Consider the following 25667-nt stretch of genomic DNA (forward strand, 5'->3'; position numbering starts at 1 on the left):
AGTTATATTCTTGTACATAGGGGGCAGTATTATAGTAGTTATATTCTTGTACATAGGGGTAGTATTATAATAGTTATATTCTTGTACATAGGGGCAGTATTATAGTAGTTATATTCTCGTACATAGGGGCAGTATTATAGTAGTTATATTCTTGTACATATGGGCAGTATTATAGTAGTTATATTCTTGTACATAGGAGCAGTATTATAGTAGTTATATTCTTGTACATAGGGGGCAGTATTATAGTAGTTATATTCTTGTACATAGGGGTAGTATTATAATAGTTATATTCTTGTACATAGGGGCAGTATTATAGTAGTTATATTCTCGTACATAGGGGCAGTATTATAGTAGTTATATTCTTGTACATAGGAGCAGTATTATAGTAGTTATATTCTTGTACATAGGGGGTAGTATTATAGTAGTTATATTCTTATACATAGGAGCAGTATTATAGTAGCTATATTCTTGTACATAGGAGCAGTATTATAGTAGTTATATTCTTCTACATAGGGGGCAGTATTATAGTAGTTATATTCTTGTACATAGGGGCAGTATTATAGTAGTTATATTCTTGTACATAGGGGACAGTATTATAGTAGTTATATTCTTGTACATAGGGGCAGTATTATAGTAGTTATATTCTTGTACATAGGAGCAGTATTATAGTAGTTATATTCTTGTACATAGGGGCAGTATTATAGTAGTTATATTCTTGTACATAGGAGCAGTATTATAGTAGTTACATTCTTGTACATAGGGGGCAGTATTGTAGTAGTTATATTCTTGTACATAGGGGCAGTATTATAGTAGTTATATTCTTGTACATAGGGGCAGTATTATAGTAGTTATATTCTTGTACATAGGAGCAGTATTATAGTAGTTACATTCTTGTACATAGGGGGCAGTATTGTAGTAGTTATATTCTTGTACATAGGGGCAGTATTATAGTAGTTATATTCTTGTACATAGGGGCAGTATTATAGTAGCTATATTCTTGTACATAGGAGCAGTATTATAGTAGTTATATTCTTGTACATAGGAGCAGTATTATAGTAGTTATATTCTTGTACATAGGAGCAGTATTATAGTAGTTATATTCTTGTACATAGGGGCAGTATTATAGTAGTTATATTCTTGTACATAGGAGCAGTATTATAGTAGTTACATTCTTGTACATAGGGGGCAGTATTGTAGTAGTTATATTCTTGTACATAGGGGCAGTATTATAGTAGTTATATTCTTGTACATAGGGGCAGTATTATAGTAGTTATATTCTTGTACATAGGAGCAGTATTATAGTAGTTACATTCTTGTACATAGGGGGCAGTATTGTAGTAGTTATATTCTTGTACATAGGGGCAGTATTATAGTAGTTATATTCTTGTACATAGGGGCAGTATTATAGTAGCTATATTCTTGTACATAGGAGCAGTATTATAGTAGTTATATTCTTGTACATAGGAGCAGTATTATAGTAGTTATATTCTTGTACATAGGGGCAGTATTATAGTAGTTATATTCTTGTATATAGGGGCAGTATTATAGTAGTTATATTCTTGTACATAGGAGCAGTATTATAGTAGTTATATTCTTGTACATAGGGGGCAGTATTATAGTAGTTATATTCTTGTATATAGGAGCAGTATTATAGTAGTTATATTCTTGTACATAGGAGCAGTATTATAGTAGTTATATTCTTGTACATAGGAGCAGTATTATAGTAGTTATATCCTTGTACATAGGGGGCAGTATTATAGTAGTTATATTCTTGTGTATAGTAGCAGTATTATAGTAGTTATATTCTTGTACATAGGAGGCAGTATTATAGTAGTTATATTCTTGTACATAGGGGGCAGTATTATAGTAGTTATATTCTTGTATATAGGAGCAGTATTATAGTAGTTATATTCTTTTACATAGGAGCAGAATTATAGTAGTTACATTCTTGTACATAGGAGCAGTATTATAGTAGTTACATTCTTGTACATAGGAGCAGTATTATAGTAGTTATATTCTTGTACATAGGAGCAGTATTATAGTAGTTATATTCTTGTACATAGGAGCAGTATGATAGTAGTTATATTCTTGTACATAGGGGGCAGTATTATAGTAGTTATATTCTTGTACATAGGGGTAGTATTATAATAGTTATATTCTTGTACATAGGGGCAGTATTATAGTAGTTATATTCTCGTACATAGGGGCAGTATTATAGTAGTTATATTCTTGTACATATGGGCAGTATTATAGTAGTTATATTCTTGTACATAGGAGCAGTATTATAGTAGTTATATTCTTGTACATAGGGGGTAGTATTATAGTAGTTATATTCTTATACATAGGAGCAGTATTATAGTAGCTATATTCTTGTACATAGGAGCAGTATTATAGTAGTTATATTCTTCTACATAGGGGGCAGTATTATAGTAGTTATATTCTTGTACATAGGGGCAGTATTATAGTAGTTATATTCTTGTACATAGGGGACAGTATTATAGTAGTTATATTCTTGTACATAGGGGCAGTATTATAGTAGTTATATTCTTGTACATAGGAGCAGTATTATAGTAGTTATATTCTTGTACATAGGGGCAGTATTATAGTAGTTATATTCTTGTACATAGGAGCAGTATTATAGTAGTTACATTCTTGTACATAGGGGGCAGTATTGTAGTAGTTATATTCTTGTACATAGGGGCAGTATTATAGTAGTTATATTCTTGTACATAGGGGCAGTATTATAGTAGTTATATTCTTGTACATAGGAGCAGTATTATAGTAGTTACATTCTTGTACATAGGGGGCAGTATTGTAGTAGTTATATTCTTGTACATAGGGGCAGTATTATAGTAGTTATATTCTTGTACATAGGGGCAGTATTATAGTAGCTATATTCTTGTACATAGGAGCAGTAGTATAGTAGTTATATTCTTGTACATAGGAGCAGTATTATAGTAGTTATATTCTTGTACATAGGAGCAGTATTATAGTAGTTACATTCTTGTACATAGGGGGCAGTATTGTAGTAGTTATATTCTTGTACATAGGGGCAGTATTATAGTAGTTATATTCTTGTACATAGGGGCAGTATTATAGTAGCTATATTCTTGTACATAGGAGCAGTATTATAGTAGTTATATTCTTGTACATAGGAGCAGTATTATAGTAGTTATATTCTTGTACATAGGGGCAGTATTATAGTAGTTATATTCTTGTATATAGGGGCAGTATTATAGTAGTTATATTCTTGTACATAGGAGCAGTATTATAGTAGTTATATTCTTGTACATAGGGGGCAGTATTATAGTAGTTATATTCTTGTATATAGGAGCAGTATTATAGTAGTTATATTCTTGTACATAGGAGCAGTATTATAGTAGTTATATTCTTGTACATAGGAGCAGTATTATAGTAGTTATATTCTTGTACATAGGGGGCAGTATTATAGTAGTTATATTCTTGTGTATAGTAGCAGTATTATAGTAGTTATATTCTTGTACATAGGAGGCAGTATTATAGTAGTTATATTCTTGTACATAGGGGGCAGTATTATAGTAGTTATATTCTTGTATATAGGAGCAGTATTATAGTAGTTATATTCTTTTACATAGGAGCAGAATTATAGTAGTTACATTCTTGTACATAGGAGCAGTATTATAGTAGTTACATTCTTGTACATAGGAGCAGTATTATAGTAGTTATATTCTTGTACATAGGAGCAGTATTATAGTAGTTATATTCTTGTACATAGGAGCAGTATGATAGTAGTTATATTCTTGTACATAGGGGGCAGTATTATAGTAGTTATATTCTTGTACATAGGGGTAGTATTATAATAGTTATATTCTTGTACATAGGGGCAGTATTATAGTAGTTATATTCTCGTACATAGGGGCAGTATTATAGTAGTTATATTCTTGTACATATGGGCAGTATTATAGTAGTTATATTCTTGTACATAGGAGCAGTATTATAGTAGTTATATTCTTGTACATAGGGGGTAGTATTATAGTAGTTATATTCTTATACATAGGAGCAGTATTATAGTAGCTATATTCTTGTACATAGGAGCAGTATTATAGTAGTTATATTCTTCTACATAGGGGGCAGTATTATAGTAGTTATATTCTTGTACATAGGGGCAGTATTATAGTAGTTATATTCTTGTACATAGGGGACAGTATTATAGTAGTTATATTCTTGTACATAGGGGCAGTATTATAGTAGTTATATTCTTGTACATAGGAGCAGTATTATAGTAGTTATATTCTTGTACATAGGGGCAGTATTATAGTAGTTATATTCTTGTACATAGGAGCAGTATTATAGTAGTTACATTCTTGTACATAGGGGGCAGTATTGTAGTAGTTATATTCTTGTACATAGGGGCAGTATTATAGTAGTTATATTCTTGTACATAGGGGCAGTATTATAGTAGTTATATTCTTGTACATAGGAGCAGTATTATAGTAGTTACATTCTTGTACATAGGGGGCAGTATTGTAGTAGTTATATTCTTGTACATAGGGGCAGTATTATAGTAGTTATATTCTTGTACATAGGGGCAGTATTATAGTAGCTATATTCTTGTACATAGGAGCAGTATTATAGTAGTTATATTCTTGTACATAGGAGCAGTATTATAGTAGTTATATTCTTGTACATAGGGGCAGTATTATAGTAGTTATATTCTTGTACATAGGGGGGCAGTATTATAGTAGTTATATTCTTGTACATAGGAGCAGTATTATAGTAGTTATATTCTTGTACATAGGGGCAGTATTATAGTAGTTATATTCTTGTACATAGGGGGCAGTATTATAGTAGTTATATTCTTGTACATAGGAGCAGTATTATAGTAGTTATATTCTTGTACATAGGAGCAGTATTATAGTAGTTATATTCTTGTACATAGGGGCAGTATTATAGTAGTTATATTCTTGTACATAGGAGCAGTATTATAGTAGTTACATTCTTGTACATAGGGGGCAGTATTATAGTAGTTATATTCTTGTATATAGGGGCAGTATTATAGTATATTCTTGTACATAGGGGCGGTAGTATTTTAGTAGACTTGTTCTGTAGTTACAGTATTGTTGCCGGAGTTGTTCTAATAAATATATTTTTCTTTTTTTTTGTATGAAATGTAACAATGACGGTGATTGAGAATATAACGTTTGTCAATCGCTCACCCTTATAATTGATGCTGTAATTAAAGGGGCAATCCAGAAACTGATACAGAACTGTGGTCTATCCAGCGGCGGTCCTGCGGAGGCGGAGCATACTGAGAATCAACCAATGCCAAATATGGGCATGATGCTCCACCCCCTCCCCTGGATATAACACAATGTATCACTTTTTCCTGACCTATTCCTTTAAATTTAAAGCTCTCTCCAAGATTTACAGATCTCTGAATCTTTTCTGACTACCCCAACTAGTAGTGATGTAATGGGAATTTCCAATCAAGCCAGAAATTAAAATATTCCTAATTTATGTTTTTCTTTTTAAAAAAAAAATAATAAAATTGCTTTTAAGATTGTATTAGTTCTGAGACAGATCAGGAGAGGAGAGATCAACGCTGACCAATGTCATCCTATGGGTCTGTTCAGATGACGTTTTTTCACACGGAGAGGGCGTCGTCGCGAGCGCTAGTCTCTTCTGTATTTCGGCGCTGATCATCCTCCTTACAGCTGATTTTTACGGATCCGTTACAATAATTAATTGAGGAGACTGGATTTGTACATTAGAAAATATCCTTTAAATATGGATATTAAATGCGGACGTCACACGGACGGGAAGAAGGCAATTGTCACCCGCTCGTCTGACGCCGGACTAAGATGAGGGCGGATTGTTGTCCTGTGATTTTCACCTTGGACGGACAGATGCCGCCGCTCATCAGCGTCACAGTCACGACGTCACTGATCCTTTACTATATTGTTATAACCGTAACAGTCCGCGCCGACCTGGACATGATCCGCACCGACGGGTTCATCAGCCAGAAAGATGGCGCAGCCGGACGGCGGCAACCAGGAGAAATCATGATCGTTACATAACAACAGATTATTTTGGTCATCAATACGAGATCGGTGGGGGTTTCGCGCCCCCATTAGTCAGTGATTTCCTCCGGCAGCCATCAGTAAACAGAGAATCCATCGCATTCTGATTGGGAATTTTGTACCTCCTATCTGTGCTTTTTCTGAGCTCCTTTCAGCCGATTTATGATCGCAAAATTCAGCTCATCTTTGATGTGTTCTTTGGTTATAAAATAGGCTAAGAGCTCAGGGAAAAAAAAAAACAGATCTAAAAAGTCATATAAACTCTTTCATCAGAACGAGCTCACTGACAGATTCTCCGAGCACTCATCCTGCAGATCGCAGTTTGTCTTTTATAGCCTCTACGGTGCACAAAGTGTTCAATGAAACCAAATTGCAAAAAGAAAAAATGGACTAAACATATGAATTTAAGTGGCGAAATTTCCGCTGTCCATCTCCATGATGGGATCAGAGGGTAGGAGCTGACGGCAGAGCTGACGGCAGAGGCGACGGCAGAGCTGATGGCGGGTAAAGTCGCTGGTGCTGCGGTTTATTACAAATTGCCCTAATGGAAATGCTTTTCTCTTTCTAGATTAATGCGGAGAGGTCTCCAGAGCAGGTTTTCCTTCAGATCTGCACGTCGGTGGACGCCATCTTCTGAGGATCACGTGGACGGAGCAGGAGTCGGCAGCAACATGTACATCTTGTATATTCCCGCCAGTGCATGCTGTCTGTGGTGACAGATCGGTGATCCCTGCCCTCCATACTATACACCCATCACACGGAGGCGGCGCACACAGCGGGCATCTGTCTGATGTCTCATGGAAAATGGAGATTTATTTTTTTTTTAAAGGTCGCATTCACCTGGTTAAGTGGGTGGTCGGAGCATGGAGGAGCCCTTTAAGATGTGGCAGTATATTTTAGCAGCAAATGTGCACCAGTCAAGAGGTGGCTTATGTACAAAGCACCGAATTGTCCTGCCATGTGCGCTCCACGCATCCTACATTACTGAGACAACTCCTCCTCGCACTTTTCAGTAGTATTTGATATCTTGCCCCTCCCCTCCCCCCACCAAAAAAATTGCACTATGAGAAAAAGAAAATTGCACGAGTCGTGTGGGTGTAATGTTGTTTTATAGCAGGTGCATTGCTGGACTGCACTCAGTGTCCCTGCCCGAAACCGGCCTAAGTGGTTCCTTGAATGGAGGTAAAACTCCAGCTCTTCCAGCGAGGATGCTGGGCTGAGGCGGATGAGGAGGGAGGCAGCAGATTAACACAGTAACTGGCAGAAGCTCCGGCGTCCTGCTGACGTCTTCAATTAGGTTTACACATCCCTACTTAAGGGCCGAGCACGTGACAAAGCGCCTTCCTGCAACGTGTCAGATCTGCAGTAAATGCAGAGACTCAGGAACACAAAGGTCCGCTGGTAAAGTGCAGGCAGCGGGCGAGCGCGGCTGCATCCTCCGGTCACCGCTGTCGGCAGATCGCGGCTGCATCCTCCGGTCACCGCTGTCGGCAGATCGCGGCTGCATCCTCCGGTCACCGCTGTCGGCAGATCGCGGCTGCATCCTCCGGTCACCGCTGTCAGCAGATCGCGGCTGCATCCTCCGGTCGCTGCTGTCGGCAGATCGCGGCTGCATCCCCGGGTCGCCGCTGTCGGCAGATCGCGGCTGCATCCTCCGGTCGCCGCTGTCGGCAGATCGCGGCTGCATCCTCGGGTCGCCGCTGTCGGCAGATCGCGGCTGCATCCTCGGGTCGCCGCTGTCGGCAGATCGCGGCTGCATCCTCGGCGCTGTCGGCAGATCGCGGCTGCATCCTCGGGTCGCCGCTGTCGGCAGATCGCGGCTGCATCCTCGGGTCGCCGCTGTCGGCAGATCGCGGCTGCATCCTCGGGTCGCCGCTGTCGGCAGATCGCGGCTGCATCCTCGGCGCTGTCGGCAGATCGCGGCTGCATCCTCCGGTCGCCGCTGTCGGCAGATCGCGGCAGCAGCCTCCGGTCGCCGCTGTCGGCAGATCGCGGCTGCATCCTCCGGTCGCCGCTGTCAGCAGATCGCGGCTGCATCCTCCGGTCGCTGCTGTCGGCAGATCGCGGCTGCATCCCCGGGTCGCCGCTGTCGGCAGATTGCGGCAGCAGCCTCGGGTCGCCGCTGTCGGCAGATCGCGGCAGCAGCCTCCGGTCGCCGCTGTCGGCAGATCGCGGCTGCACCCTCGGGTCGCCGCTGTCGGCAGATCGCGGCAGCAGCCTCCGGTCGCCGCTGTCGGCAGATCGCGGCTGCATCCTCGGGTCGCCGCTGTCGGCAGATCGCGGCTGCATCCTCGGGTCGCCGCTGTCGGCAGATCGCGGCTGCATCCTCGTGTCGCCGCTGTTGGCAGATCGCGGCTGCATCCTCGGCGCTGTCGGCAGATCGCGGCTGCATCCTCGGGTCGCCGCTGTCTGCAGATCGCGGCTGCATCCTCCGGTCGCCGCTGTCGGCAGATCGCGGCTGCATCCTCCGGTCACACAACTGTCTGGGGTTGTACTGTAGTTGGATATCTTGAGTAGAACACAAGTATATTACAACCAAGGTCTTAAAAGTCTCTATAAGACTACAACTCCCAGAACACCCTGATAGCCTCAGACGTGATGTGAATTATAGTTTTGAAAGCGTTAGCTGCTGCTTACAAGTATATAGTTGCTTGCATTAAAGCCGCCATTGCTTGTGATAATTTTTTAGCTTCCGTACAACACCCGCATGCTCCCGCTAGATCTCCGCTTCATGCCTATAAAGGCCGTTGTGTTCGGATCAGGAGACTCCCGGCCTGTCCGAGTGCAGATTGTGAATCCAGCCTTCTTGGGATCGGTAGAGGTTGTAGTGATCCGCTGCCGCGTTACCAGATGGGCATGCCGCCATCGTATTACATACCGCGTTGATTTGTCCTGCCGCAAATCTGAATGACTAAATCCTTCGATGGATGGGATCTGAGACGCTGTCGGGACCCTGCAGCTCCGCGCTCTTTTATAAAGTATTTGTACGCCGCTTCCTGCCGGGAAGTTTTTCCATTCACTTTCTAGTTTTCTTGGTGATCTCATCGCTCTCGCAGTGAATTTATTATCTCCTCGCATGACTAAAAGCCGAGAGACCGAAAACCTCGACTATTGTTATTAAAAAAAAAAAATAGTCAAAAAAAAAAAATGTCAAAACAAGAAAATATCCATGAAATAAAATGTAAACGCTGTTTGGTATGAATTTATTGCATCGCATGTTACGTTTGCTTTATTATTTATTTGGATTCGGGTGAGACACTAAAAATGACAACTTTCTGTACAAACACATAGTACCCACACAGTTTATTTTTCTTTTTTTTGTTGTTTTTTTTTTTTTTACAGTCCTCCTGACATTTGAGTTAAGAACACGTTTTACACAGAGAAAGGGGGGAAAAAAAAAAAAAAAAAAATACAAAATGTCTACGGTCCCTGCCGGAGAGTTTAGTCACAGATCCTTAGTCCATGAACCTATAGGACGCCGTCTATGAAGCTCCTCCGTATAGATCTATGTAACAACTCGCTTAAATATTAATAAAAAATACAATCTTTTATGGGATTTTGTGCGACTACAAAAAGAAAAAAAAAAAAAAAATGACAATACATAAAGGATTTACAATGGGCGGGTGGTTTTTTTTTTTTTCGGTTTTTCATTATTTTTTTCCCCTGTCCTTGTAGGGGGGGGGGGGGACAGCGGTGAAGATCTCGAGGCAGAAGGCTGTGTATTTTTTTTTCTAGGAAGGACCTAAGAAAGTGTTAGACTTTACGCAGTAACTACGAGTGGCACTTTTTTTTTTTTCCACCATATTTTTGTACACGTCACATGATCATCTGAACATTACACTTAAAAAATAGATCTGAGTGAAAATTTTCTTTCGACATTCACGCACGCACGCAGGCAGGCGGACAGACACGCAGACGACGAGCCGGTTACAGAAGCGGCCACAGTCCCCGATCTGTAGTGCCTGATTGTAGGGAATCATCTTCCACATAAAAGCAGCTCAAAGTCAAGCGGAGACTGGAGTTAATCCATTCAGGGGGGGGATTCGAGGGGGTCAAAGTCGTCTTTATTAACAGTAGCATCTTCTTAGCGAACACTGTGATTGGTTAAAACCTTCTCAAAATGTCAGTTTCTGTGCAAAAAAAAAAAAAAAAGGAGTTAAAAAAAATATATATATTTCACAAAACTGCAAGCTAGTAAACTGGTTTTAATATAAATAGTTCACATTTTGACCATTTTTTTTTTTTTTTCTTCTTCTTCGGAAGCCTTTGGGGGAAAAAAAAAAAAAAGTCCGTAACGTGCACTGTGATTTGATGTTGTTGCCAGCAGGGGGCAGGGTCCCGGGGAGGTCATTATGCGCCAGTGGAATGTTCTACTGCAGTCGGTGCAGGTGGAGTAGAATGGAGCTGGATTTCCACGCAGGTGTCATCATGCTGTGAGAGCTTCTGCTCCGCCACCCGTCGCTGGCACCGAGCTGAGGAGAGTTTTGGCGGCTCGCGTCATCTGTTTGCCGGATAGTAGTTGGGGTCCAGGTAGTTGTAGCTGGTGCTGTGCGGCATGCAGTAATCCCGGTCCAGGAAGGTCTCCGCTTTATACACCGGCTCCAGCTGATGATCCTCCTTGTGAGTTTGTGTTTCATATAAACTGTAAGAAAAAAGAACATAAAAGTCATTGATTTCCATGATAAAATATTCTATTGTTACTTAGTCCATATCTGCCAAAATCCGAGTGACCACCAATGTGCGGACCACCAGAGCCCCAGAAGAAGAGGAGGCATCACTGGAAACTTTGCCCTTCAGTAAAGCAGAATGACGAGGACGGTGATGGCAGTGATTGTCCCCTCCCCCCTTTTAGGGCATTGATCCCAAAGAATTAGAGGGGCCGTCCAATCTAGACCACATATAGCTTCTCCACACCATTGGGGGACACGAGTCCATCCAAAAACACGAGGCGCGGGTCAAGGTGCCGGGACTGGAGGAGGGATAGGCGGCATATTTTCACAAGTATTATTGATTAAAAAAACAAAAACCGCCAAAAAACACTTATTAAAATGATGGTTACTCCAGGTATCCATCCCCTTACATATAGGCTAGAGGAAATACCCAGTGATCTTGGGGGGTCTAACCTCTGCAGAGCCCAGTCTTGTGCCCACCAGACTTCTCCTCCATTCATTGTCTATGGAACGGTCGGAGGAGACAATTTAACATTTTTGGGAATAACCCTTTACGCCCCATTTCTTGGGAGACTTGATGCAACCATCGATTACATTTTAATGTGCGCCATGTAATTTCACCCACACGGACCACCAGTATAATCAGCAGAACCCCAGGAGTCATCTCTCCACAATGGCCGAGTGTTCTGCAATCAGGAGGAGTCCGAAGAGAATCTGCTCTGCGCTATATGCAGCTATCTGGGTGCAACAGGCGAAATATCGGAGGATTATCACATTTTGACAACTGAGTACAGATATATTATTGCAGTGACTGCTGAAGTCAGATGAAGCCGCCAGTCCCCCCTCCCCACGAGCACTCACCAGTCAGAGCAGGAATCACAGAAATCCACAGCCATCTGCAGAGGGCAATCCTGACAATGCCACCGAATACCCTGGATTGGTTCAATACCACAATTATCACACTGCAATAGAGAAGAGGTTATGGATTTCACTGATCTCGAGTTAAATCCAATTTTATACCCTAGAGCTGCACTCACTATTCTGCTGGTGGAGTCACTGTGTACATACATTACATTACTGATCCTGAGTTACCTCCTGTATTATACTCCAGAGCTGCACTCACTATTCTGCTGGTGCAGTCACTGTGTACATACATTACATTACTGATCCTGAGTTACCTCCTGTATTATACTCCAGAGCTGCACTCACTATTCTGCTGGTGCAGTCACTGTGTACATACATTACATTACTGATCCTGAGTTACATCCTGTATTATACTCCAGAGCTGCACTCCCTATTCTGCTGGTGCAGTCACTGTGCACATACATTACATTACTGATCCTGAGTTACATCCTGTATTATACTCCAGAGCTGCACTCACTATTCTGCTGGTGCAGTCACTGTGTACATACATTACATTACTGATCCTGAGTTACCTCCTGTATTATACTCCAGAGCTGCACTCACTATTCTGCTGGTGCAGTCACTGTGTACATACATTACATTACTGATCCTGAGTTACATCCTGTATTATACTCCAGAGCTGCACTCACTATTCTGCTGGTGCAGTCACTGTGTACATACATTACATTACTGATCCTGAGTTACATCCTGTATTATACTCCAGAGCTGCACTCACTATTCTGCTGGTGCAGTCACTGTGTACATACATTACATTACTGATCCTGAGTTACATCCTGTATTATACCCCAGAGCTGCACTCACTATTCTGCTGGTGCAGTCACTGTGTACATACATTACATTACTGATCCTGAGTTACCTCCTGTATTATACTCCAGAGCTGCACTCACTATTCTGCTGGTGCAGTCACTGTGTACATACATTACATTACTGATCCTGAGTTACCTCCTGTATTATACTCCAGAGCTGCACTCACTATTCTGCTGGTGCAGTCACTGTGTACATACATTACATTACTGATCCTGAGTTACATCCTGTATTATACTCCAGAGCTGCACTCACTATTCTGCTGGTGCAGTCACTGTGTACATACATTACATTACTGATCCTGAGTTACATCCTGTATTATTCTCAAGAGCTGCACTCACTATTCTGCTGGTGCAGTCACTGTGTACATACATTACATTACTGATCCTGAGTTACATCCTGTATTATACCCCAGAGCTGCACTCACTATTCTGCTGGTGCAGTCACTGTGTACATACATTACATTACTGATCCTGAGTTACATCCTGTATTATACTCCAGAGCTGCACTCATTATTCTGCTGGTGCAGTCACTGTGCACATACATTACATTACTGATCCTGAGTTACATCCTGTATTATACTCCAGAGCTGCACTCACTATTCTGCTGGTGCAGTCACTGTGTACATACATTACATTACTGATCCTGAGTTACCTCCTGTATTATACTCCAGAGCTGCACTCACTATTCTGCTGGTGCAGTCACTGTGTACATACATTACATTACTGATCCTGAGTTACATCCTGTATTATACTCCAGAGCTGCACTCACTATTCTGCTGGTGCAGTCACTGTGTACATACATTACATTACTGATCCTGAGTTACATCCTGTATTATACTCCAGAGCTGCACTCACTATTCTGCTGGTGCAGTCACTGTGTACATACATTACATTACTGATCCTGAGTTACATCCTGTATTATACCCCAGAGCTGCACTCACTATTCTGCTGGTGCAGTCACTGTGTACATACATTACATTACTGATCCTGAGTTACATCCTGTATTATACTCCAGAGCTGCACTCATTATTCTGCTGGTGCAGTCACTGTGCACATACATTACATTACTGATCCTGAGTTACATCCTGTATTATACTCCAGAGCTGCACTCATTCTGCTGGTGCAGTCACTGTGCACATACATTACATTACTGATCCTGAGTTACATCCTGTATTATACCCCAGAGCTGCACTCACTATTCTGCTGGTGCAGTCACTGTGTACATACATTACATTACTGATCCTGAGTTACCTCCTGTATTATACTCCAGAGCTGCACTCATTATTCTGCTGGTGCAGGCACTGTGCACATACATTACATAACTGATCCTGAGTTACATGCTGTATTATACTCCAGAGCTGCACTCACTATTCTGCTGGTGCAGTCACTGTGTACATACATTACATTACTGATCCTGAGTTACCTCCTGTATTATACTCCAGAGCTGCACTCATTATTCTGCTGGTGCAGTCACTGTGCACATACATTACATTACTGATCCTGAGTTACATCCTGTATTATACTCCAGAGCTGCACTCACTATTCTGCTGGTGCAGTCGCTGTGTACATACATTACATTACTGATCCTGAGTTACCTCCTGTATTATACTCCAGAGCTGCACTCACTATTCTACTGGTGCAGTCACTGTGTACATACATTACATTACTGATCCTGAGTTACATCCTGTATTATACTCCAGAGCTGCACTCACTATTCTACTGGTGCAGTCACTGTGTACATACATTACATTACTGATCCTGAGTTACCTCCTATATTATACTCCAGAGCTGCACTCACTATTCTACTGTTACAGTCACTGTGTACATACATTACTGATCCTGAGTTACCTCCTGTATTATACCCCAGAGCTGCACTCACTATTCTGCTGGTGCAGTCACTGTGCACATACATTACATTACTGATCCTGAGTTACATCCTGTATTATACTCCTGAGCTGCACTCACTATTCTGCTGGTGCAGTCACTGTGTACATACATTACATTACTAATCCTGAGTTACCTCCTATATTATACCCCAGAGCTGCACTCACTATTCTGCTGGTGCAGTCACTGTGTACATACATTACATTACTGATCCTGAGTTACATCCTGTATTATACTCCAGAGCTGCACTCCCTATTCTGCTGGTGCAGTCACTGTGCACATACATTACATTACTGATCCTGAGTTACATCCTGTATTATACTCCAGAGCTGCACTCACTATTCTGCTGGTGCAGTCACTGTGTACATACATTACATTACTGATCCTGAGTTACCTCCTGTATTATACTCCAGAGCTGCACTCACTATTCTGCTGGTGCAGTCACTGTGTACATACATTACATTACTGATCCTGAGTTACATCCTGTATTATACTCCAGAGCTGCACTCACTATTCTGCTGGTGCAGTCACTGTGTACATACATTACATTACTGATCCTGAGTTACATCCTGTATTATACTCCAGAGCTGCACTCACTATTCTGCTGGTGCAGTCACTGTGTACATACATTACATTACTGATCCTGAGTTACATCCTGTATTATACCCCAGAGCTGCACTCACTATTCTGCTGGTGCAGTCACTGTGTACATACATTACATTACTGATCCTGAGTTACCTCCTGTATTATACTCCAGAGCTGCACTCACTATTCTGCTGGTGCAGTCACTGTGTACATACATTACATTACTGATCCTGAGTTACCTCCTGTATTATACTCCAGAGCTGCACTCACTATTCTGCTGGTGCAGTCACTGTGTACATACATTACATTACTGATCCTGAGTTACATCCTGTATTATACTCCAGAGCTGCACTCACTATTCTGCTGGTGCAGTCACTGTGTACATACATTACATTACTGATCCTGAGTTACATCCTGTATTATTCTCAAGAGCTGCACTCACTATTCTGCTGGTGCAGTCACTGTGTACATACATTACATTACTGATCCTGAGTTACATCCTGTATTATACCCCAGAGCTGCACTCACTATTCTGCTGGTGCAGTCACTGTGTACATACATTACATTACTGATCCTGAGTTACATCCTGTATTATACTCCAGAGCTGCACTCATTATTCTGCTGGTGCAGTCACTGTGCACATACATTACATTACTGATCCTGAGTTACATCCTGTATTATACTCCAGAGCTGCACTCACTATTCTGCTGGTGCAGTCACTGTGTACATACATTACATTACTGATCCTGAGTTACCTCCTGTATTATACTCCAGAGCTGCACTCACTATTCTGCTGGTGCAGTCACTGTGTACATACATTACATTACTGATCCTGAGTTACATCCTGTATTATACTCCAGAGCTGCACTCACTATTCTGCTGGTGCAGTCACTGTGTACATACATTACATTACTGATCCTGAGTTACATCCTGTATTATACTCCAGAGCTGCACTCACTATTCTGCTGGTGCAGTCACTGTGTACATACATTACATTACTGATCCTGAGTTACATCCTGTATTATACCCCAGAGCTGCACTCACTATTCTGCTGGTGCAGTCACTGTGTACATACATTACATTACTGATCCTGAGTTACATCCTGTATTATACTCCAGAGCTGCACTCATTATTCTGCTGGTGCAGTCACTGTGCACATACATTACATTACTGATCCTGAGTTACATCCTGTATTATACTCCAGAGCTGCACTCATTCTGCTGGTGCAGTCACTGTGCACATACATTACATTACTGATCCTGAGTTACATCCTGTATTATACCCCAGAGCTGCACTCACTATTCTGCTGGTGCAGTCACTGTGTACATACATTACATTACTGATCCTGAGTTACCTCCTGTATTATACTCCAGAGCTGCACTCATTATTCTGCTGGTGCAGGCACTGTGCACATACATTACATAACTGATCCTGAGTTACATGCTGTATTATACTCCAGAGCTGCACTCACTATTCTGCTGGTGCAGTCACTGTGTACATACATTACATTACTGATCCTGAGTTACCTCCTGTATTATACTCCAGAGCTGCACTCATTATTCTGCTGGTGCAGTCACTGTGCACATACATTACATTACTGATCCTGAGTTACATCCTGTATTATACTCCAGAGCTGCACTCACTATTCTGCTGGTGCAGTCGCTGTGTACATACATTACATTACTGATCCTGAGTTACCTCCTGTATTATACTCCAGAGCTGCACTCACTATTCTACTGGTGCAGTCACTGTGTACATACATTACATTACTGATCCTGAGTTACATCCTGTATTATACTCCAGAGCTGCACTCACTATTCTACTGGTGCAGTCACTGTGTACATACATTACATTACTGATCCTGAGTTACCTCCTATATTATACTCCAGAGCTGCACTCACTATTCTACTGTTACAGTCACTGTGTACATACATTACTGATCCTGAGTTACCTCCTGTATTATACCCCAGAGCTGCACTCACTATTCTGCTGGTGCAGTCACTGTGCACATACATTACATTACTGATCCTGAGTTACATCCTGTATTATACTCCTGAGCTGCACTCACTATTCTGCTGGTGCAGTCACTGTGTACATACATTACATTACTAATCCTGAGTTACCTCCTATATTATACCCCAGAGCTGCACTCACTATTCTGCTGGTGCAGTCACTGTGCACATACATTACATTACTGATCCTGAGTTACATCCTGTATTATACCCCAGAGCTGCACTCACTATTCTACTGGTGCAGTCACTGTGTACATACATTACATTACTTATCCTTTATTGATCCTGAGTTACATCCTGTATTATACTCCAGAGCTGCACTCACTATTCTGCTGGTGCAGTCACTGTGTACATACATTACATTACTGATCCTGAGTTACGTCCTGTATTATACTCCAGAGCTGCACTCACTATTCTACTGTTACAGTCACTGTGTACATACATTACATTACTGATCCTGAGTTACCCCCTGTATTATACTCCAGAGCTGCACTCACTATTCTGCTGGTGCAGTCACTGTGTGCATACATTACATTACTGATCCTGAGTTACCTCCTGTATTATACTCCAGAGCTGCACTCACTATTCTACTGTTACAGTCACTGTGTGCATACATTACATTACTGATCCTGAGTTACCTCCTGTATTATACTCCAGAGCTACACTCACTATTCTGCTGGTGCAGTCACTGTGTACATACATTACATTACTGATCCTGAGTTACCTCCTGTATTATACTCCAGAGCTGCACTCACTATTCTGCTGGTGCAGTCACTGTGTACATACATTACATTACTGATCCTGAGTTACATCCTGTATTATACTCCAGAGCTGCACTCACTATTCTGCTGGTGCAGTCACTGTGTACATACATTACATTACTGATCCTGAGTTACCTCCTGTATTATACTCCAGAGCTGCACTCACTAACTCACTATTTTGCTGGTGCAGTCACTGTGTTCATACATTACATTACTGATCCTGAGTTACATCCTGTATTATACTCCAGAGCTGCAATCACTAGTCTGCTGGTGCAGTCACTGTGTACATACTTTACATTACTGATCCTGAGTTACATCCTGTATTATACTCCAGAGCTGCACTCACTATTCTGCTGGTGCAGTCACTGTGTACATACATTACATTACTGATCCTGAGTTACATCCTGTATTATTCTCAAGAGCTGCACTCACTATTCTGCTGGTGCAGTCACTGTGTACATACATTACATTACTGATCCTGAGTTACATCCTGTATTATACCCCAGAGCTGCACTCACTATTCTGCTGGTGCAGTCACTGTGTACATACATTACATTACTGATCCTGAGTTACATCCTGTATTATACTCCAGAGCTGCACTCATTATTCTGCTGGTGCAGTCACTGTGCACATACATTACATTACTGATCCTGAGTTACATCCTGTATTATACTCCAGAGCTGCACTCACTATTCTGCTGGTGCAGTCACTGTGTACATACATTACATTACTGATCCTGAGTTACCTCCTGTATTATACTCCAGAGCTGCACTCACTATTCTGCTGGTGCAGTCACTGTGTACATACATTACATTACTGATCCTGAGTTACATCCTGTATTATACTCCAGAGCTGCACTCACTATTCTGCTGGTGCAGTCACTGTGTACATACATTACATTACTGATCCTGAGTTACATCCTGTATTATACTCCAGAGCTGCACTCACTATTCTGCTGGTGCAGTCACTGTGTACATACATTACATTACTGATCCTGAGTTACATCCTGTATTATACCCCAGAGCTGCACTCACTATTCTGCTGGTGCAGTCACTGTGTACATACATTACATTACTGATCCTGAGTTACCTCCTGTATTATACTCCAGAGCTGCACTCACTATTCTGCTGGTGCAGTCACTGTGTACATACATTACATTACTGATCCTGAGTTACCTCCTGTATTATACTCCAGAGCTGCACTCACTATTCTGCTGGTGCAGTCACTGTGTACATACATTACATTACTGATCCTGAGTTACATCCTGTATTATACTCCAGAGCTGCACTCACTATTCTGCTGGTGCAGTCACTGTGTACATACATTACATTACTGATCCTGAGTTACATCCTGTATTATTCTCAAGAGCTGCACTCACTATTCTGCTGGTGCAGTCACTGTGTACATACATTACATTACTGATCCTGAGTTACATCCTGTATTATACCCCAGAGCTGCACTCACTATTCTGCTGGTGCAGTCACTGTGTACATACATTACATTACTGATCCTGAGTTACATCCTGTATTATACTCCAGAGCTGCACTCATTATTCTGCTGGTGCAGTCACTGTGCACATACATTACATTACTGATCCTGAGTTACATCCTGTATTATACTCCAGAGCTGCACTCACTATTCTGCTGGTGCAGTCACTGTGTACATACATTACATTACTGATCCTGAGTTACCTCCTGTATTATACTCCAGAGCTGCACTCACTATTCTGCTGGTGCAGTCACTGTGTACATACATTACATTACTGATCCTGAGTTACATCCTGTATTATACTCCAGAGCTGCACTCACTATTCTGCTGGTGCAGTCACTGTGTACATACATTACATTACTGATCCTGAGTTACATCCTGTATTATACTCCAGAGCTGCACTCACTATTCTGCTGGTGCAGTCACTGTGTACATACATTACATTACTGATCCTGAGTTACATCCTGTATTATACCCCAGAGCTGCACTCACTATTCTGCTGGTGCAGTCACTGTGTACATACATTACATTACTGATCCTGAGTTACATCCTGTATTATACTCCAGAGCTGCACTCATTATTCTGCTGGTGCAGTCACTGTGCACATACATTACATTACTGATCCTGAGTTACATCCTGTATTATACTCCAGAGCTGCACTCATTCTGCTGGTGCAGTCACTGTGCACATACATTACATTACTGATCCTGAGTTACATCCTGTATTATACCCCAGAGCTGCACTCACTATTCTGCTGGTGCAGTCACTGTGTACATACATTACATTACTGATCCTGAGTTACCTCCTGTATTATACTCCAGAGCTGCACTCATTATTCTGCTGGTGCAGGCACTGTGCACATACATTACATAACTGATCCTGAGTTACATGCTGTATTATACTCCAGAGCTGCACTCACTATTCTGCTGGTGCAGTCACTGTGTACATACATTACATTACTGATCCTGAGTTACCTCCTGTATTATACTCCAGAGCTGCACTCATTATTCTGCTGGTGCAGTCACTGTGCACATACATTACATTACTGATCCTGAGTTACATCCTGTATTATACTCCAGAGCGGCACTCACTATTCTGCTGGTGCAGTCGCTGTGTACATACATTACATTACTGATCCTGAGTTACCTCCTGTATTATACTCCAGAGCTGCACTCACTATTCTACTGGTGCAGTCACTGTGTACATACATTACATTACTGATCCTGAGTTACATCCTGTATTATACTCCAGAGCTGCACTCACTATTCTACTGGTGCAGTCACTGTGTACATACATTACATTACTGATCCTGAGTTACCTCCTATATTATACTCCAGAGCTGCACTCACTATTCTACTGTTACAGTCACTGTGTACATACATTACTGATCCTGAGTTACCTCCTGTATTATACCCCAGAGCTGCACTCACTATTCTGCTGGTGCAGTCACTGTGCACATACATTACATTACTGATCCTGAGTTACATCCTGTATTATACTCCTGAGCTGCACTCACTATTCTGCTGGTGCAGTCACTGTGTACATACATTACATTACTAATCCTGAGTTACCTCCTATATTATACCCCAGAGCTGCACTCACTATTCTGCTGGTGCAGTCACTGTGCACATACATTACATTACTGATCCTGAGTTACATCCTGTATTATACCCCAGAGCTGCACTCACTATTCTACTGGTGCAGTCACTGTGTACATACATTACATTACTTATCCTTTATTGATCCTGCGTTACATCCTGTATTATACTCCAGAGCTGCACTCACTATTCTGCTGGTGCAGTCACTGTGTACATACATTACATTACTGATCCTGAGTTACGTCCTGTATTATACTCCAGAGCTGCACTCACTATTCTACTGTTACAGTCACTGTGTACATACATTACATTACTGATCCTGAGTTACCCCCTGTATTATACTCCAGAGCTGCACTCACTATTCTGCTGGTGCAGTCACTGTGTGCATACATTACATTACTGATCCTGAGTTACCTCCTGTATTATACTCCAGAGCTGCACTCACTATTCTACTGTTACAGTCACTGTGTGCATACATTACATTACTGATCCTGAGTTACCTCCTGTATTATACTCCAGAGCTGCACTCACTATTCTGCTGGTGCAGTCACTGTGTACATACATTACATTACTGATCCTGAGTTACCTCCTGTATTATACTCCAGAGCTGCACTCACTATTCTGCTGGTGCAGTCACTGTGTACATACATTACATTACTGATCCTGAGTTACATCCTGTATTATACTCCAGAGCTGCACTCACTATTCTGCTGGTGCAGTCACTGTGTACATACATTACATTACTGATCCTGAGTTACCTCCTGTATTATACTCCAGAGCTGCACTCACTATTCTACTGTTACAGTCACTGTGTGCATACATTACATTACTGATCCTGAGTTACCTCCTGTATTATACTCCAGAGCTGCACTCACTATTCTGCTGGTGCAGTCACTGTGTACATACATTACATTACTGATCCTGAGTTACGTCCTGTATTATACTCCAGAGCTGCACTCACTATTCTACTGTTACAGTCACTGTGTGCATACATTACATTACTGATCCTGAGTTACCTCCTGTATTATACTCCAGAGCTGCACTCACTATTCTACTGTTACAGTCACTGTGTACATACATTACATTACTGATCCTGAGTTACATCCTGTATTATACTCCAGAGCTGCACTCACTATTCTGCTGGTGCAGTCACTGTGTACATACATTACATTACTGATCCTGAGTTACCTCCTGTATTATACTCCAGAGCTGCACTCACTATTCTACTGTTACAGTCACTGTGTGCATACATTACATTACTGATCCTGAGTTACCTCCTGTATTATACTCCAGAGCTGCACTCACTATTCTGCTGGTGCAGTCACTGTGTACATACATTACATTACTGATCCTGAGTTACCTCCTGTATTATACTCCAGAGCTGCACTCACTATTCTGCTGGTGCAGTCACTGTGTACATACATTACATTACTGATCCTGAGTTACATCCTGTATTATACTCCAGAGCTGCACTCACTATTCTGCTGGTGCAGTCACTGTGTACATACATTACATTACTGATCCTGAGTTACCTCCTGTATTATACTCCAGAGCTGCACTCACTATTCTGCTGGTGCAGTCACTGTGTACATACATTACATTACTGATCCTGAGTTACGTCCTGTATTATACTCCAGAGCTGCACTCACTATTCTGCTGGTGCAGTCACTGTGTACATACATTACATTACTGATCCTGAGTTACGTCCTGTATTATACTCCAGAGCTGCACTCACTATTCTACTGTTACAGTCACTGTGTGCATACATTACATTACTGATCCTGAGTTACCTCCTGTATTATACTCCAGAGCTGCACTCACTATTCTGCTGGTGCAGTCACTGTGTACATACATTACATTACTGATCCTGAGTTACCTCCTGTATTATACTCCAGAGCTGCACTCACTATTCTACTGTTACAGTCACTGTGTACATACATTACAGTACTGATCCTGAGTTACATCCTGTATTATACTCCAGAGCTGCACTCACTATTCTACTGTTACAGTCACTGTGTACATACATTACATTACTGATCCTGAGTTACATCCTGTATTATACTCCAGAGCTGCACTCACTATTCTGCTGGTGCAGTCACTGTGTACATACATTACATTACTGATCCTGAGTTACCTCCTGTATTATACTCCAGAGCTGCACTCACTATTCTGCTGGTGCAGTCACTGTGTACATACATTACATTACTGATCCTGAGTTACATCCTGTATTATACTCCAGAGCTGCACTCACTATTCTGCTGGTGCAGTCACTGTGTACATACATTACATTACTGATCCTGAGTTACATCCTATATTATACTCCAGAGCTGCACTCACTATTCTGCTGGTGCAGTCACTGTGTACATATATTACATTACTGATCCTGAGTTACCTCCTGTATTATACTCCAGAGCTGCACTCACTATTCTGCTGGTGCAGTCACTGTGTACATATATTACATTACTGATCCTGAGTTACATCCTGTATTATACTCCAGAGCTGCACTCACTATTCTGCTGGTGCAGTCACTGTGTACATACATTACATTACTGATCCTGAGTTACATCCTGTATAATACTCCAGAGCTGCACTCACTATTCTGCTGGTGCAGTCACTGTGTACATACATTACATTACTGATCCTGCGTTATGGCCCTATAGTTTTCAGTGATCTTCTCGTTGGCTCGGGAGTAAGTGCTGACAAGGACAAGGCAGCTGATATTCTGCATTGCTGAGTTTTCGTTAATAAAAGTGTAAAATGTTGATAATTGTCGTTCAGTAACTATAGAAACATCCGACTAAAAGGAGCGAAAAACACAAATACAAATTTTGGTCTTCAGTTCGCTGCTTCAATCTCAAGGCGTTTGGCTGCGACTGTAGATTTGTATCCGCTTGAGGTGATGACAGCAGAGGTGAGAAAACCACAAAGAAGGCGCAAATATCAGATCTACTGCATTGTCCTGAGGGATCCGCTACTCGGACAATCTCTTCTTATATAATATATTCCCCAGTGTAAAACATTAATTCTCCGTCTGGGTCTCCCAAGGGTTCGCGTGGCATTATGCCATATGAGCCCTGCAGCCCATCAGTGGCAACTGATGAGCTGCAGCGCTCAATTTCCCCGAACATCTGAGGCTCATTCCTCTGAAGTCAGTGAGCGCAGAAGCTCTAAAGCTGCTGCTGAGCGTCGGACGGCTGCGGCCCGGGGGTCGAGCGTCGGACGGCTGCGGCCCGGGGGTCGAGCGTCGGACGGCTGCGGCCCGGGGGTCGAGCGTCGGACGGCTGCGGCCCGGGGGTCGAGCGTCGGACGGCTGCGGCCCGGGGGTCGAGCGTCGGACGGCTGCGGCCCGGGGGTCGAGCGTCGGACGGCTGCGGCCCGGGGGTCGAGCGTCGGACGGCTGCGGCCCGGGGGTCGAGCGTCGGACGGCTGCGGCCCGGGGGTCGAGCGTCGGACGGCTGCGGCCCGGGGGTCGAGCGTCGGACGGCTGCGGCCCGGGGGTCGAGCGTCGGACGGCTGCGGCCCGGGGGTCGAGCGTCGGACGGCTGCGGCCCGCCGGGGGTCGAGCGTCGGACGGCTGCGGCCCGGGGGTCGAGCGTTGGACGGCTGCGGCCCGGGGGTCGAGCGTCGGACGGCTGCGGCCCGGGGGTCGAGCGTCGGACGGCTGCGGCCCGGGGGTCGAGCGTCGGACGGCTGCGGCCCGGGGGTCGAGCGTCGGACGGCTGCGGCCCGGGGGTCGAGCGTCGGACGGCTGCGGCCCGGGGGTCGAGCGTCGGACGGCTGCGGCCCGGGGGTCGAGCGTCGGACGACTCTCACCTTGAAGCCGAGGTGCTGCACGAAGCCGCTCTCCGCCTCCAGCTCCTGGAGCTGTCGCTTCTTCAATCTCTTAAGGTCAAGTAGTTCTTTATATTCCGCAAGTCCCCGGTAAGAAGCCGGAATAGATTCTTCATCCTGAGAATCAGAAGAACAAAGTCACCAAACTCAAAGGGTCGTCTCCAGCTGCCAGGAACTATAACTCCCAGCATACCCCAATAACCCCTCCAAGTGCTGGGAGTTGTAGTTCGGCGAACACTTGGGACAGACAGACGCAGGACAGGGGAGACCTTCATGGAAGCTCATTACCGAGATATCCTCGTCATCGGCTGCATCGAGGTTGTGAAAGCTGGAGTGGTCGTCGTCCTCTTCCATAAACACCGGAGGCTCATGGGAAGTCATGAAGGTGGAGGGTTTAAACAGATGCTTGTTGAGAACGTGCTGCCGTTTGCTTGATGCCTGGGAGCAGAACACAAGGAATCATGTGGAGGCCAATGGGGGTAGTAGTACCAAGTGTCAAAGCATCGGAGACACATCTCCAAAAGACAAGGACAGTGGCGCTATGCCGGCATCCAGCAGAAAAGGACAGTGGCGCTATGCCGGCATCCAGCAGAAAAGGACAGTGGCGCTATGCCGGCATCCAGCAGAAAAGGACAGTGGCGCTAAGCCGGCATCCAGCAGAAAAGGACAGTGGCGCTATGCCGGCATCCAGCAGAAAAGGACAGTGGCGCTATGCCGGCATCCAGCAGAAAAGGACAGTGGCGCTATGCCGGCATCCAGCAGAAAAGGACAGTGGCGCTATGCCGGCATCCAGCAGAAAAGGACAGTGGCGCTATGCCGGCATCCAGCAGAAAAGGACAGTGGCGCTATGCCGGCATCCAGCAGAAAAGGACAGTGGCGCTACGCCGGCATCCAGCAGAAAAGGACAGTGGCGCTACGCCGGCATCCAGCAGAAAAGGACAGTGGCGCTACGCCGGCATCCAGCAGAAAAGGACAGTGGCGCTACGCCGGCATCCAGCTGAAAAGGACAGTGGCGCTACGCCGGCATCCAGCTGAAAAGGACAGTGGCG

At 43.3% G+C, this 25667-nt stretch overlaps 2 protein-coding genes across 3 annotated transcripts in view; one reads left to right on the forward strand and one right to left on the reverse strand.

Annotated features, from left to right (window-relative positions):
• The window catches only part of AK5 (adenylate kinase 5), a 277032-nt gene extending 269420 nt beyond the window's left edge, over positions 1 to 7612 (forward strand). Inside the window, exon 13 of one of the 2 annotated variants that reach the window (XM_073643927.1) lies at positions 6628 to 7612. In XM_073643927.1, the coding sequence (XP_073500028.1) occupies positions 6628 to 6696 (69 nt within the window). In that variant the 3' untranslated portion in view covers positions 6697 to 7612. The remainder of the gene's footprint in view (positions 1 to 6627) is intronic. The other variant, XM_073643926.1, reaches the window with a different exon arrangement.
• A 2417-nt stretch (positions 7613 to 10029) lies between these two features.
• The window catches only part of ZZZ3 (zinc finger ZZ-type containing 3), a 61424-nt gene continuing 45786 nt past the window's right edge, over positions 10030 to 25667 (reverse strand). Inside the window, exons 4-7 of the mRNA XM_073645264.1 lie at positions 24907 to 25056; positions 24601 to 24735; positions 11591 to 11691; positions 10030 to 10701 (exon numbers count right to left, since the gene is read on the reverse strand). Coding sequence (XP_073501365.1) covers positions 10557 to 10701; positions 11591 to 11691; positions 24601 to 24735; positions 24907 to 25056 — 531 coding nt within the window. The 3' untranslated portion in view covers positions 10030 to 10556. The remainder of the gene's footprint in view (positions 10702 to 11590; positions 11692 to 24600; positions 24736 to 24906; positions 25057 to 25667) is intronic.

The sequence above is a fragment of the Phyllobates terribilis genome, unplaced genomic scaffold, assembly GCF_046119375.1.
Source record: "Phyllobates terribilis strain yellow unplaced genomic scaffold, ASM4611937v1 Scaffold_8__6_contigs__length_399053987, whole genome shotgun sequence".
In the NCBI taxonomy this organism is placed as follows: Eukaryota; Metazoa; Chordata; class Amphibia; order Anura; family Dendrobatidae; genus Phyllobates; species Phyllobates terribilis.